The sequence below is a fragment of the Erpetoichthys calabaricus genome, chromosome 5 (genome assembly GCF_900747795.2).
Source record: "Erpetoichthys calabaricus chromosome 5, fErpCal1.3, whole genome shotgun sequence".
NCBI lineage: Eukaryota > Metazoa > Chordata > Cladistia > Polypteriformes > Polypteridae > Erpetoichthys > Erpetoichthys calabaricus.
The window spans coordinates 101,342,573-101,358,568 of NC_041398.2; the positions used below are offsets into that span (position 1 = coordinate 101,342,573).

The following is a 15,996-nucleotide window of genomic DNA, read 5'->3' on the forward strand; positions in this document are numbered from 1 at the left end:
AGTTACTTTACGAGTGGTGAGCGGACCAAATCTTAACTTGCTGTCTTAACACAGTGACTCTCATTCTCTCTTGCCAAGGTTCACCTGAAACTCACAGACAAAACAACATTGTTTCTAGCTTCTTCTTTTTGCCTTTGTGAAAAAATTCTGAGTACCAGATTTGTGTGAAATGACAGTGGTAAATTGATTAGATTCATAAAGTTAATTGCAAAAAAAATACGGTAATTAGAAACTAGGCCAAACTAACCTCATTGGTGTTAACCCTGAGAGTCTATCGGGATGGATCTTTTATAATCCACTGTAGAATGTTAAGCCTGGCTAAAGTTCGGGACAGTATTCTGCTGCCATCTAGTGGATAACAAACATTATGTTGCAAAAAAACTCCTGAATATTTCTATGCATTTTCACACGCTATGGTAACTCGTCAATATTCATGATTGTGTGGAGCGTTCAAACAAAACACAATGGCATTTAAAAGAGAACTTGTAAAGCCAATCCTAGAACAAACTGAAATTGATCCATTCGTTGAATTAAGTGGTAGTGATGACAACGTATATTGGTCATCAGACGTTGACACAGGTAGTGTAACTGATCCATACAGCACAGTAAGACCGAAACACAGTGATATATGCCTGCTAAATTTCATCCCATGAAGGTTCACTGTGGTTCAAGTAGGTGTGAGGAAAAAATGCAAAATGGTTGTGATCAAATAGAAACACCAGAACATTAATTAGCCTGCCAAGCAATGTTCACAATGCAGTTATTGCCAGTGTTTGTGTTAGGGGAAATATGGAGGTCACTAAGTCTCACTGTGGTAGCCTATAGTAACACATGTCTGTCTTGCAGATCAGGAACTGACATTTTACCTTCTCACGAGTTAGCAACAGAAGACATATTATGGGGGGGGGAGAGGGTAATAGGCTTCTACTGTCTTGATTGTGACATTGGGCTGTGCGTTGGTGACTGTTTCAAAATATATCACACAAAGGACATGTAGTAAATCTGCATCAGTAGCGTACTGGACACTAGACATACCTTTCCTACTGTATTTATGGTGATGTTTTGGTGTTTACATGTTTCTGTTACACATAATTTGTTCTTATTGAAAAACATTAAGGGATAAACATAATGCTAAGGAAGCTAAACAGACTTACAAGGACTGCATCAATGCAAAGATACAATTGTCTTACACTGCAGATAACCAACATATTGAGGCAGGTGTGTGGAGGAGTCACCACCATGTTTAATACAAGAACCTCTCGCCTCTGCATGACAGTCTCAACTCGTAACACAGACAACAGAATAAAATGGAACAAAAAAAAAGAAAAAATAGCTTACCTTCAGGTGGCCATAAATAGCCCTGGAGATGGGTCTTGCTGCTGAAACGCCCCCAGCTCAAGCTTCATGTTGTTCTCTTTTAAATCCATGTATCCCAAAGATGTTTCACTCCTTTACTCTTGTTAATTTGCAGTGATCTCAAAAGCCTGCCATGACACAGACTTAATTGTTTGACGGCTAATTTGGCCTACACTGAATACATTGGGGCAGAGTGGTAGGGATCGGCAATTGAAAGGTTACTGGTTCAAATCCCATAAATGCCAGAAGTGACTCCACTCTGTTGGGTCCCTGAGGAAGGCCCTTAACCTGCAGTTGCTCCGTCCTGGGTATGACGTTAATCTGCATCCAGTTCTGCAAGCAGGCCAACTTACAGGGAAAACTTGGGGGTTGGTGGCAGGATTGGCACTCCAGCCACCGTAAAAAAAACCTCACACTGCTCCAGTGTGGTGCTGAGGTGTCACCCGTTGCACAGCTGCATTCGGGTCCCAATCTGGGTGGTTTGCCGTGTGGTGGGTGTAATCAGCGCATGCTCTCAACCTCTCTCTCTGTCTCTCTGAATACAAATGTGTGATGCTTGACTTTCTATGGCTTTGTGGATGGCAGCAGGACCGACAACCTTTACAAGAGGACTTTGATCGTCACTCTTAATAAAAGATGTCAAAGCAGCTCTTCAGAGCAATGCCATAGAAAAACCATATTTGGTCCCATTCCAGAAAGAAGGTTCATTTATTTAGATGTGCAACGGGCTTCATAAAAGGATGAGAACAGATCTGCGAAATACCAATGGGCTTACTATTTTATAAAAGGACCCTTTCTGCAAAAACATAGACTCAATTCAGGTTTCCTTGTTCTGTTAGTATCTTGCACATTAAAGATTTCTGTCCTGTCCACATATTAGCCCAAAGAAACAATTTCAAATGCAAATAACTCTTCCCAGAATGCACTGGTTCTTTGTCAAACAATGGCTCTGCCAGGTACCACACAAAGGACCATTACTGAACCCATTATTATTTTAAGAGAGTTTAAAGGACCCCTTATAGTAAAGACAGATCATTCAGGGATAGAATGCAAAATTCCACATTGAAAGGTAAGTCATCTGATAAATACCAGCAGCATACAAATGCTGTGCATCCTATCAAACTTGAGTGATACGAAATACAAAGGTTTTGTTTGTTATAATTTATTTCACAATGATAAAATATTAATCATTAATTCACTAGACAATAGTAAATTGAACAATATGTAAAAATGTGTGTGTGAATACAAAGGAATTTGATAAAAAAAATCCTGAAATAAGGAGACAGTGAAACTCTTGCTGTGTCTGTGCTTGTGCGCGAACGACTTGATAGCAAATCCTTTGCTGTTCCAACAAAATGTACATTAAATCCCACTTAAAAGTGTGCTTTACCAGAAATACTACTGATGTGTCATCTTTCTTCCATATAAAATGGCTGCTGGTCACTTAAACCTATAACCTAAATCAAGAAATACATATTGCATATGTCTATTAGCAGTGCTGAACCTTAAATAATTCCTACTGAGGTACTAATACAAAATATTCCATACTGATGTCAGCTTCCAGTGCTCTTTAAGCTCTGAGTGAAGCTCTAAGCTGAACCAACACTGCATAAAATGACAACTTAAGCCTTCTTGTAATTCAAAATCATGTTAGTTGCATTTACAGAAAATGTGCACTATAAAGCAGTGCTTGGGCTTTCACCCTAGGTAGATGATTCTTGGCAAAAATAGCAACTAAACAATAATAATCTAACCACAAAATGTAATACAACATGCAGCTACCTATAACTAATCACACTGGAAAAAAAGTGCAATGAACCAGGTTTCAAGATACAAAACAATACTGATATCATCTTTCACAAAAAGGGTAATGGAAGCACCATGCTGGAGTTGACTATGGCATGAAGTACAATGGCGAGGCAATCGTTCAAGCAATGACATCACACTAAGTTTACCTCATCCCATAAACAGACAGACAAATCATTTTCTCAATACCAGAGGAGCTGAGGACTTAAAACACTGACATACAAAGAAGCGTAACAATCTCCTTCAGGTTATCTGCTGCAATGTCAAATCTTCAAGTTTAACAGTTCAGCCAAGACTAGTGATATTGGAGCGGCCACCAGGGGGCGCCACAATACGGTGGCCAGAGCGTCTTGGGATGTTATCGTCAATCTGAGCACCTGGAAAAAATCAGACGCAAGAATATACACTTAGAATTTGCCAATGGGTTAAGGACGAAATGATTTTTACCTCAAATGCAAAAATACAGCGTCAGAAAATGAAAACATTCAGATTGATTTAGGTTCATGTCAAATGGAAGAGTTGCATTCGCAAATTGTCTGAACTGGTTGAGAAAGGAAAAGGAAATGGAATTAGTTGCTAAACATTAAAATAGTATACTTGCTATTAACACTAAACTGGTTAAGAAGGGACAACATCAGATACACATTGATAGATTTTTCATACAAAAAAAAACAGTCAATATAATAGTGAATTAGTAAAATCTATTTTGAAAAAAATGATCATATGTTGGCATGGAAATGTATTTAACCAAGCATCCCAGAAAGGCACAGCAAGCTTAAACTATGAGAATTAAAATTACCCAAAAACAAAGTTTATCACATGGATATGTAATGACATGATTCTCCCATTCATCCTTTATAATACCTGCTTAACCCTTAACTACTCAGACCATTTCTCATCTCATAAGTACTCACGTGGTGTACTTTATGCACCAGTGTTAAAATGGCTATTTATATGCACGCTGTGAGGCTGTAATATTAAGTATTGCAATAATTTTAAATTGTGCATATTTTTAGTGTAATTTAACACCATATTACTGAATAGTATGACATAGTGTAGGACTATCTGAAAATAAACCTGATCCGCTTCTCCAGTGCTCATTCATCACCGGTCACACCACTGCAGGATTTGCATGTACTGTATATCTCATTTCACTTAAGTTGTTCTTTGCAGACAAAGTCATTGCAAGAAGAACATCTCATCATTGTCATACATATGTAAGTACCCCTTGTGGTGTACCAAATGCACAATATGGAACTTGTGACTGTGCATCCAATCATAAAACTGGCTGGGGGCACATTGGTGGGAAACCATTGCGACACTGTACTTGTAGTGAATCAAGCTGAGGATAGATGGCAGATGCTGCCTGTTGGTTCAAGTAAAAAGACATTGGACAAAAACAACTAAGATTGGTATACAAAATACAACAGTGCAAGTAGTTAAGGGTTAATACAGTTCAGGGTCATACAAGCTGGAACCCATTCCAGAAGCATCAGGTGCAAGTCAGGAAGCAATGCTGGACAGGCACTAGTTAATGCCATAACTAAAATGATCAAAAATGGATACATCCATTAAATAAAAATGAAGACCTGCACTCTTTAAAATGACACTAATACTATGGTGACTAATTCCTGTCTCTTTAAGTCATATTAGCCTGGTGACACTTCCTTTAGGTCCAGAATAGCAAACTGACTTGGTTATGTGTGGAGATATTGAGTGTAGAGAGTAGGACCAAAAACAAAAATAAAATGTGGTTTCTTTAGTATTTTTATTTTTTAACCAAGGCAAAAATATTAAAGTACATTACACTTAAGTATGGATTTGGTGTAACATTTTAGTTAAAATATTGGATGACGTTAAGATTGTTTAAAAATATATCCTATACAATTATATACCAGCAGCAAAAGGAAAGATTTGGGTTTCAAAAGGAATGTCCACTCCAAACACCAGGGAATAAGACGACTGAGCCTTTAATGAAGGGGCAACTGAGAGGATGAATCAGACATTCTTCCCTTCTTTGAGGTACTGAAGGTTTAGAGACAACAGTAGCTATCCAGTTTCTCAGTTAGGGATGCCCCTGTTCCTGCAAGTAACCCTATTCGGGGCTGGAGCTGTGGTGTACAGACATCTGAAAGTACAACTGGTTCAAGGATTGTAACAGGGCTGACAAGTTCCTTCAGTCTGAGTATGGAATCACCGATGATTCACCAACAGTATGACCTGGCATGCCATCATTTAAAAGACCCTTCTACAGAAGAGTCTATAAAAACAGTGAGCCTGCCAAAGTTGCACAAATTCTAACTTAGTGTAGTTACACAAGGGGTCCTGTTTAAGGATTGTGAGATACCTAAAAATAGCCTACAAGGAGCACAAATGCATTGGGCCAGCACTGGCAAAAACTGCACAGGTTTTAATATTAGGATAAGGAGAAAATCTAAAGTCTGACTTAGCAAAGTCACACAGTTTATCACTGATACAGCAACAAGTTAGCCATCCATCTACAGACAGCGATCTACCTAATAGAGCAATGTAAAAACTAACAACATATTGGGTTGGCATAGGCACAGATCCACAATTCCTTAAATGCTTTTTATCTTAACTAGATTTCAAGATATAATAAACTGATACACTGTTCATTCTGAGAAAATTTTAAGAAATCACAAATCTAATTCATGCACATTTTGAATTATCTCAAATACAATTTCAGATATCTTAAAATCGATATTCATTTTGAGATATCTGAAATGGAATTCAAGATATGTCATAGTTATTTCATTTAAAATTGCTTGTGTTTCCAATGGGACCATTTTAAGACATCTTGAAACTAATTTGAGATACTTGGAATTATATAGGAAGTTATTTTAAGGTATCTCAAACATATTTCATGTATTTTAAAATACCCTGCTCTGTTTCATATATGTTTAAATATTAAAATATACTGTATCTTGAACTTTATTTCAAGATATTTGAAATACATTTTAAGATGTCTTAGAGTTTATTTACAAGATTTCTGAATATATTTTTCAGATATCTCAAATATAATTAAAGATATCATAAATGTTTCTCCAGGTATATTAAAATAGCTTCCTGTTTTATTATCAGATATCTGAAATAGATTTCAGATAACTCAAGACAACTTCCACAACATATTGTGAGATCTTAAAATAGACGGAATAGAAAGAATAGGACATTTTATAGGAAGTCATTTTGAGATATCAGGAAATTATTTTTTATCTTACAATGCATGCAAGGTGTATTTGATATATCCTGGAATTGCCAGGAAGTTATTTTAAGATATCTGAAAATGCATTTGAGATAATGCAATGGATAATTCAAAATATAGAATAGAATAGAATATATAATTCAAAAATATTTCACGTCTTAAAATGTGAAGAAACCTATTTGTGATTTGAGAGTTTTAGTGTACTTCATTTTAAGATATCTAAAATTAATTTTTATGTGTTAATTTTGATTTGGCACACATGTTCTTTACAAATGCCAAATACTTGTTGTAGGTTGTCATTGGTATCTATAATTTGTCCCTGGAATGAAGGAATGTGAAAGTTGTGCTTTTTAAAGGAGTTATATCCCACTAAGTACTGCCCAGAATATGTCACAGGGTTAGCTCCAACAAACCCAGTAGTGGACTAATAAACATATGTGTAAAATAAAGTATAAAAAGGTGAATAAGATATCATAGTTGTTAAACATGGCAAATAAAACGTGAACTTAAAATTTTAAGAAGCCACTTTCTGTGACAGGAAGACATATTTTGTTTTTAAGTGCTGAATGATTAGTGAAGAGCACCAGTTACAAAGTTTTTTTCTATGACATTTACATTGTCATTATTACTAAATGATAGAAGGAGAATGATAATCAGCTTTCTTCTCACAAGTTTCAAAATAGTGCGTGACTTAAAAATGTAGAGTTTGAAATGTTTGGTTCCCAGTTGTATCATGTAATAGCTTAAACACAAATCATACTGTGTATAATTTGTCCACACTTGCTCTGTATGCACAGTAAATGTTGATATTGGTTTACTGTAACAGTAAATTGCTGCTTCTTGAATAGCTGGATAGCTCCTACCTGACAAACTGAAGTTGGACTGGTGAAGGTTCCTGATAGGTGGAGGCTGGTTCTTGGCGGGAGATGATTTTGCAGATGGTGCTGGGGTTGTGTATTTAGGAGTTGCTGGAATTTCATGCACGGGTCCATCATACATGCCTCTGGAGACTCCTTGCAATGCCATTACCTTGAAAAAAGAAACAGGACACTCTGAATTGAGACTAGCACATATCTAAATGTTTACTCTAAAACACATTCCTGATGTACAGGCAGACAACACACATTACAGTACACACAGAAGTATTGATTGACTATGGAAATATCAAGTCAGATTCAAATTTTCAAGTAGAATTGAAGTCTAAAAGAATCAACTTCAGCTTTTTGGTTTTACTATGCAGGTAAATATAGCTTTCAAGAATGACCTCCTCTCTTCTGTAAACATTCCACTGAAAATGTTTATTAAACAACTGGTAATATTTCTAATCACAATGAAATGAGGAAAAAAACTTAACAAAGGTCACAATCCCCTTAGTTTAGTTTGTCTTAAAATAGTAAAAATTATAATTTCGTCATTTTCTTTTAGTACTGTAGATCACATCATATAGTAGAAAAGCAAGCTGTGGACAAAGATAGAGCAGGGGTATTTCTGAAGGGGGAAGCGCAAGATAGAAGAGGAGAATTCTTGTAGTAGGTACTGATGGAACAGAGAAACTACATAGACAGAAACAAATGTTGAAAGTGAACACTGCACTGATAACAAAAGTAGGAACATTGATTTTGGGGGGCACAGCAACCTAAATGTGTTCAATATGAGTGACACTTAAAGGATACATTTTTGAAGTTAAATGTATTTTTCACAATTGCGTTATATATACACATTTGCTTGGAAAAATAAATTTGTTAATAAAGTTAAATTTATGCTTTATTAAAAAAATGTCTTCTCCAGCTGCTTCTAAAGAAAATCATAAAGGAGATTGAAGGGGCAGTAAAATAAATGTGAAACAAAAGCCATAAAACTTAACCAAATAAATATACTTTGAAGTTGTGAACCTTTGATGTGATTAATGTTAGTTGGTGTTAGTTCAACAATTAATTAATGCATAGACATTGTTAGGTTCCACTTACATTAATCAGTTTCAAACTGCTTTGTCTTCCTGTGAATTTAAACAAATCTGTGTCTTTATGGGTGTGCATGATGTAATTAGCAATTTGAAAAATTTGTAATCTCATATAACAATGAATTTGTTACAGCGCTCTGAGCCTATACTCATTGAAGAGCACTGTAAAATAAAATAAACTGAATTGAATTGAATTATTATCTTGGGATCACACAAAGAAATAAGTGCATATCATATTGTTTTTGTAAAAACAGTATTTACTGTATGTGAACTCCATCATTTTTACCGAAGTCTAACATCCCTGTTTACTTTATTCCTCCTTAATTCTGAAGATACATTTGTACTATGATAGCAATAGTAATATTTTAGACGTAAACTATTTACGCACCATTTTTACATTTTATTTTCAAATCCTTACTATTCATATTTTCAATCTATTTTACATGAAAGACAATATTTACATGAAAACTCCGCCTTTGCAAGTTGCTGTGAACAGAGATGACAATGTACATACTTTCCTCCCAGAAATGCCATGAAACCATCAAAAAATATACTTCAGAAAAAAGGAAAGCATGTTTTCGGAAATTTTATTACTATAAATTGGACTTTTTCTGTAAGATTTAAGGCTTTTGTTTCACATTTCTTTTTGTTCCTCATTGTCCACAATTGTAGGCAATAATAGACCACAACTGCATAATTCTATCAAAAAACTTATATAACAAGAAATATTAAAAACAACCCAACTAAGAAAGAATAGTGTAACACCCACAGTGCTCACCCCACATCCCTAGATACTGCATTTAACCCCCTGACTACCCACACCAAACACTTCTACAATATAGTGTTTACTTCTCGTAGAATGAACATTTCATTGCTATTGAGCAAATTACCCTGTTTCTTGTCTTGATGCGCTGGTAGACGTATTCAGGAAAAGGTTTTCGAGGGATGAAGCGTCCCATTCCTTGGTGAACATGCAAGTTACCATCTTCAGAAACTATCTTGCCTTGACTGATAACAATCAGAGGAGACCCTCTACATTCCATTCCCTCAAAGATATTGTATTCCAGGGCCTAAACATAAAAGAATGGAAAACAAGTGGTTATCTGATCATACTTCATGAGGCCTCTAAAGCTAAAGTTAATAATTAACACATGTATGAACAGCTTTTTTGCCACAAAGCCAGTGCAGCATTACTTGTAGGAGTAAAATCTTATTTGATTGCAATTCTGATTAGGGAAATTATTTTGTGTTTAATTACATTACAGAGCTGACCAAAATAAAGTGTCTTTTTTCAGAAATCAGGTCTAGTACCTTTAAATCTTTTCCAAGAAACACATCCTTAAAGAGTTGATATTCTCAGATAAAAAAGAAATGATGAGTCTAAACAGGAGGCATTTGGCAAAAATTGTCTTACTGGTCATGTCAGGGCACTTCAACAATTATGGGGAAGTACTTTACTGTACGAATTTGACCCTCCTTCAGTAGAAACAATACAAAAACATACTGTGTATGTTGTCTATAAAGGCAAAACATATACATATTTATATGAATATCCATTTTGGATTGGCCAACAAAGTAACAGGAACAAAAATCCTTATGGGTTAAATTTGTAACACCTTATGGGAATAACAAGTCATTTGGAAAATTATCATGGAAAGCACTGAGAGCTACACAATATCCGCTAATTCAGCATCTTAAATCTGAAGTGTATCTTTATTTAATTTTATTCTTTTTGATCAGATACTGTATTTTGTTAGCTTCAATAATCAAGGATTCTTGTCACAAAAATTAATAAAACCTCTATAGAAATTATGAATCCTAAATACAAATATTTTTGGCAAGGAGTTTTTTTGAGGATATTTTTGACCAAGCTCTTACCGATTTTTGCATTTTGGCAGAAATGGTATTCGTTTTGTCTGGATCCCAGATGACAATGTCAGCATCTGAACCAACTGCTATCCGACCTTTCCTTGGATACAGATTAAAGATTTTCGCAGCATTGGTGCTAGTTACTGCCACAAACTGGTTTTCATCCATTTTTCCAACTGCCTGCAAAATGAGCAGCTGTTATTACACAACACTTCTGTAACTTCTGGATTTTTCCAATTTTGGAGAAACACTTGTTAGGCTTACGGTAATCTTGTTTGTCTGGACACTAACTTATAACATTAAGCTTTGATTTGGTTGACATAACAGTGATATCACTCTCTCTTTCTCTTACTCCACAGCAGAGTAAATCTTTTAGCTTAACCACATTACAACCCTTGTATAGTAGAACATGATTGAGGAAATATACCTCTAAAATGATCTGGTAAAGGAGGTATACACATTTCTTACATACAGAACTTCAGTCCTAAAGTATGTATAGCACACATATTATTCACTGAGCACTTTACAGTTGTTTATAGCTGGATCATAGTTGGTTTAAGTGACTTCCTCAGGGTCTCACAGTCACAACTGCCAAATGTGTGGTTTAAAACCTAGTACTATGCCACACTGTTTAAAGTTAACATACTGTAAGAGCCAATCTTAGAAAGCTAATGTTAAGTGCTAATTGAAGTAAAATATCAGTTTTTCATAGTAACTTAAATTGTGGTATAAATTAACATGAAAGAGAACTTTCTTAGCTATACCTGTAAAACAGTGTTAATTAAGTTAGTTTGGAAATAGTCTCGCTGCTAGAACCATGGACTGATGGATTAGTTTATAAGTAGAACATTGGCAAAAAGTTTTTGGACCGTGCTGACAGGTATACACGTAATATGACTGTATGACCAAACAGAGACAAATGAAGCAAGATATGTAAGTCTTAAACAGAACTTTCTTTAAACAAGAACTTTTCTTTCTAATATCAATTATTTTCTATTTTTGTGTGAACTGTTTTGCTTTGAATTTTACTATAACTTTAAAAACAAAGATGCATGGATTGTGGAATTATTTGAACATGCATCACACTATTACCTGAACTGTTGTATGAAGTAAACTAAAAGCTATTGAACTTTGGTAAACTTTGGAACTTTGGTAGACAAATGCAGCTACACATACATGTAAAATTAATTAATCATTGCCTTTTGATAAGGTAATCAAGCTTGAGATCATCAAAATAATCATTATGTTTCCAACTTATTATAATACTGTCCCTCCTGAAACTGACTTGATTTACTCATGAATATTTCCTAAATGTCTTTGAAAATCTAAATTTATTTTGCATACAATGTCATTATCTAATAAAATAAGTCTGAAGATCAACTTCAAAGAGGGATCCAGATATCAAGGTGTACAAATATTATCATGGATAGTACAAAAACTGGAAAGACAGTCATGGAGAGAAAAGTCTGATGCATATTGAACAAAGACAACTAAGTTTAGATTGTGCTATAAACATAAACACATACATATGAGGATTTCCCTAAAGTAATTTCAAATAATGTAAATGTAAAATAAATAAATAATGTAAGAATTTCAGAACTTTGGAAGGAAATTAAAATCTATCACCCCTTTTAAAACAGAATTATGATTGAACAACTACATCATAAACAAACTAACTTTTGTTGTAAATGTTTTACAAATAGAAAGATATTAAGTTCTTACAACTGCTTTATCCCAAACGATTGACATGCGCTCCTCGATGCCATTGGTTCCTTCAGGGATGAGGGTAAAGTTGTCCTTTCCAATTGCTTTCTGGGCTGTGCTGTAAGCACAATGGGCACTGCCAGTGACCTGCAAATCTCCACTAGAAAGAAAAAAACATTAAATTGGGGAATATGTTAAAAAAAAAAAAAAAAAAAATTTAATATCATAAATTTTCTGTGTATTTTTTTTTTTACCTGTTCTAAACATTTTTTCATGTATGACATGCAAATTACTACTTGCCAATACTTACAAATGCCCAGAAAATAAAACTTTTGGTAACTTACCAAAGCTCACAGTTTTCTGGTAATTGTAGATAAGATTAATAAATCATAATGAGATATTTGGCAGATGATATACACTCAATATCTGCCTACTGGTTACTCAGATCTGAATTTCCTTGAATCAGTATGTAAGAAATAGCAAACCCATACCATGCTAGAAGAGCATTGAGATGGTCTGGTGTTGTTGGATCAGGGCTTAGTGGTGGTGATGTTACAAAAGCAGCTGCCTTTGCCCAGTTTTTACTCCAGTAGTGTGAGCCATCAGTCCCAAGACTTGCCGTTATAGGCTCACCAAAGGCCACAGCTCCTATAATAAACATTAATTAAAGGAACTGATATGATGAACATTATTAATATCTAACTATTACCAAACTATGTTTCATATGTCCTTAAATTCACAGACAAGAAACAAACATGGACTACCATTCAATCATTCATCCATTTCCTGAGGCTTCTTTCACCCAGCCACAGGGATCCACACTCAGTATCTGTAACACTTGGTGCAAAACAGGAGCCAACCACATATGTAGTTGCAATCCATCATAAGGTGGACTTATTCATACATCCACATTTGCTCACAACAGGCCAGAACTGAATCCTCATCTTATAGTTCACTGGGCTCATGCTTTCCTGCTTTATTGCCAGTCCCAGCCATTTGGCTTGAAATTTACGTCAGACAGGATAAAAATAAGTACCTGATCACCAGTTTTGAATTTGCAAAGTTTGCGTTTCTTGTCCTAATTACATTTTTGTGCCTCCTGTTTGCATTGGTGGTGCTCTACCACTTTGAGGACAATTACGAAATTTATGCTTGGAGCGAAACAACCCGATCAACAAGTCTCCCCCCAAGAGTTTCAGTAAAAAATCCATGTCCATTCTTCCTGAAAAATTTCCTACACCTCTTGTGGCTGTTGGCCAAATAATAGATCAAAAGGACCTAGGTTGGGAGATGCCTGAGAAGATTCCTGAACGGCAAACAGGAGGAAGGGCAACACGGTGTCCCAAGAGGTTGGGGCGTCATGTGCCACCCGCTGGATCACCTGTTTCAAAGTTTTGTTAAATTAATTAGTTAGGCCATTTATCTGCAGATGATAGACAGTGGTGCTCAATTGTTTAATTGCAAGGCTCTTACATAGCTGTTTTACAATACAAGACATAAAGTGCGTATGACGATACGAGTGAACATTTCTGATAGAGCCTTAGCAACAGCCTGTGCATTAGCCTTCCGCAAAACGGCCACCTCAGAATATCTTGTTAAATAACCAACCAACACAAGCATATAGTGATAATCATTCTTACTCTTCTAACCTGACTCTTTCGAAAGGGATGTCCAAATTATGCACTGTTGAGAGGGGAGCCCTAGCAAGTCTAAAAGCAGAAACAATTTGAGAATTGGGGCAACACTTACAAAACTACTCCACATCCTTCCCCATATTTAGCCAACAGAAGTGTTTTGAAATGTGATCCCTCGTCTTCTCCATGCCGAGATGCCAACCAGCCCACCCAAGTAGACATGGGTGTGAACAGTCTTCAACACCGTCTCTCGATGACCAGTCTGGGACTGTTGGATCAGGTGGTATTTGCACACTATTTTGAACTAGGTCTGGATCATTTATTTTATCACTCTATATTTGATTTTATTCAAAAGATAGGCACCAATGAAATCCAAGATTTATGCCATGAAGACTGCTCCTATCAAGAAATGTATAACCAGTTGGGTGCTGCCTATGAACTTTATCTAAACTTTTCCTTCTTGCAGATGTATGAATCAGCTAAAATCCATCAACCTATTTCCTAACTCTTTAAATCAAATTAATGGGGAACAGGGGCTGAGAATAACACAGGAACACAAAACATACTGTCATGTGCATCCACTCACATTTACACATACCAAATCAATTTAGATTTGACAATCAAGCTTTATAGATATATTCTTTTACTATACATTATGAACTTCAGTTGTTTTCAATCTAATGTTTGCTTGACATCTTTTCTTCTGATGTTTTGGTAACTACAGCTACTTGGTATTCATCCTTGTTTGCTTTCAGAGTAAAATTGGGATACAGGGTTCTAACTCAGCTTCTGTCATAAACTATAAATAGGATGCAGATCTAACAATCATAATTATTACAATCAATCACCTCATTAGATCTTAATACTGTAAGGCAGCCATTTTAAGCACCATACTGTACATAAACATACAAACACACAGAAATTCATACATATACATATACATATATATATATATATATATATATATATATATATATATATATATATATATATATATATATATTGTAGCAAATAAGCCCTTTGTCCACCTCTTGAACCCTCAGGTACCACTCTGATGACCAGGTGAAAGTATAATAACTATTTATTTTGTTATTACACGGTGCACAAAGCACTCCACACACCACACTACTCATATAAATCACAATACTCTCTATAATAACCAATCCTCCTCGCCCAGACATTTTGCCACCCTACCTCCCAGCTCAGCTCAGTGTTCTGTGCTTCCCACAGTCCTTTTATAGCCCCTGACCTGGAAGTGGTTCCTGGCCAAACCCACAAGTCCGTTTTCCTTCCGGGTCAGGGCAAACCGTCCTCTTCTACATCACGGGAGCACGTCGTTCCTTCCGGACACGTGATGCTGACGCACTCCCGGGTTATAGGGCACACAAGAGCCCACTAGCCCCCCTACAGCGACTCCCGGTGGCCCCCAAGGTATCCAGCAGGGCTGTGTGTATAAACTACAGAGTCCATGAGGCCCTGCTGGAAGTCAGGGCACCATCCTGCTGTCCGGAGGGCTCCTCCTAGCGGCCCGGGGGTGGCGACCGGAGTCCATAGCCGGTCGTCCATCACAATATATATATATATATATATATATATATATATATATATATATATATATATATATATATACACACATACACATAGGCTATATATATACAGTATATATACATACACGCACACACACACATATATATATTATATATATATATATATATACAGCATATACACACATACATACAGTACATACATATATACAGTATAAGTGTGTGTCACGTTGCCTAGTTCAAGCAGACTGTCTAAGCAAAGCAACACACACTCCTTCTTGAAACAACTAAGCACTTCTGTTAACATCATCAAATTCTGTTGAGGCCTTGCTGCCCGAGGGAGTGCTATCTGCTGTGAAGCGCCACCCACTACGGTTTGTTGTGTTGCACCTGTTCATTGATCACTGGGGTTTCTCATCTTTTCCCATTCTTTTGTGAGTGTGAAATGAAGTGCTAGAGTGCAACTACACAAAGGTGTCCTGTATGAAGACTTTACACACCACAGAACTCATAGAAGTAACATTCTATAGATAAAGACAAATAGACAGACAGAGTACAGGTGTATACACACACTTACTGTATATAACTACATAGAAACAAAACCACACATGACACTCACCTCTCTTCCTAGCTTGTGCTATGATGTCTGCTGCACTTTTACTCATCACCTTGGAGATATACACTGGACAATTCACCTGGTTGGCTATTGTTATGGCACGGAAAACTGCTTCAGATTCCAACTGCAAAACACAAAAATTTATGTACAAAACAGTAAAAAAACCTCAGCCTTCACCTTACGTCTGTCATTTCACTTTTAAATATAGCCTTTTAAACAGAAGACCTACTACAGCACTATCATAGTCAGCACTGCTTCACCAGTGCTGCTAAATGCAAATAAAG

General features: G+C 36.0%; 1 protein-coding gene across 2 annotated transcripts in view; it reads right to left on the bottom strand.

Moving 5' to 3' along the window:
• Positions 1–2,502: 2,502 nt before the first annotated feature.
• crmp1 (collapsin response mediator protein 1) overlaps positions 2,503–15,996 on the bottom strand; it is an 83,771-nt gene continuing 70,277 nt past the window's right edge. For both annotated transcript variants that reach the window (XM_028801839.2, XM_028801840.2), the window contains 7 exons: positions 15,716–15,836; positions 12,410–12,566; positions 11,937–12,078; positions 10,224–10,394; positions 9,236–9,415; positions 7,249–7,414; positions 2,503–3,539 (listed from right to left, as the gene is read on the bottom strand). In XM_028801839.2, the coding sequence (XP_028657672.1) occupies positions 3,448–3,539; positions 7,249–7,414; positions 9,236–9,415; positions 10,224–10,394; positions 11,937–12,078; positions 12,410–12,566; positions 15,716–15,836 (1,029 nt within the window). In that variant the 3' untranslated portion in view covers positions 2,503–3,447. The remainder of the gene's footprint in view (positions 3,540–7,248; positions 7,415–9,235; positions 9,416–10,223; positions 10,395–11,936; positions 12,079–12,409; positions 12,567–15,715; positions 15,837–15,996) is intronic.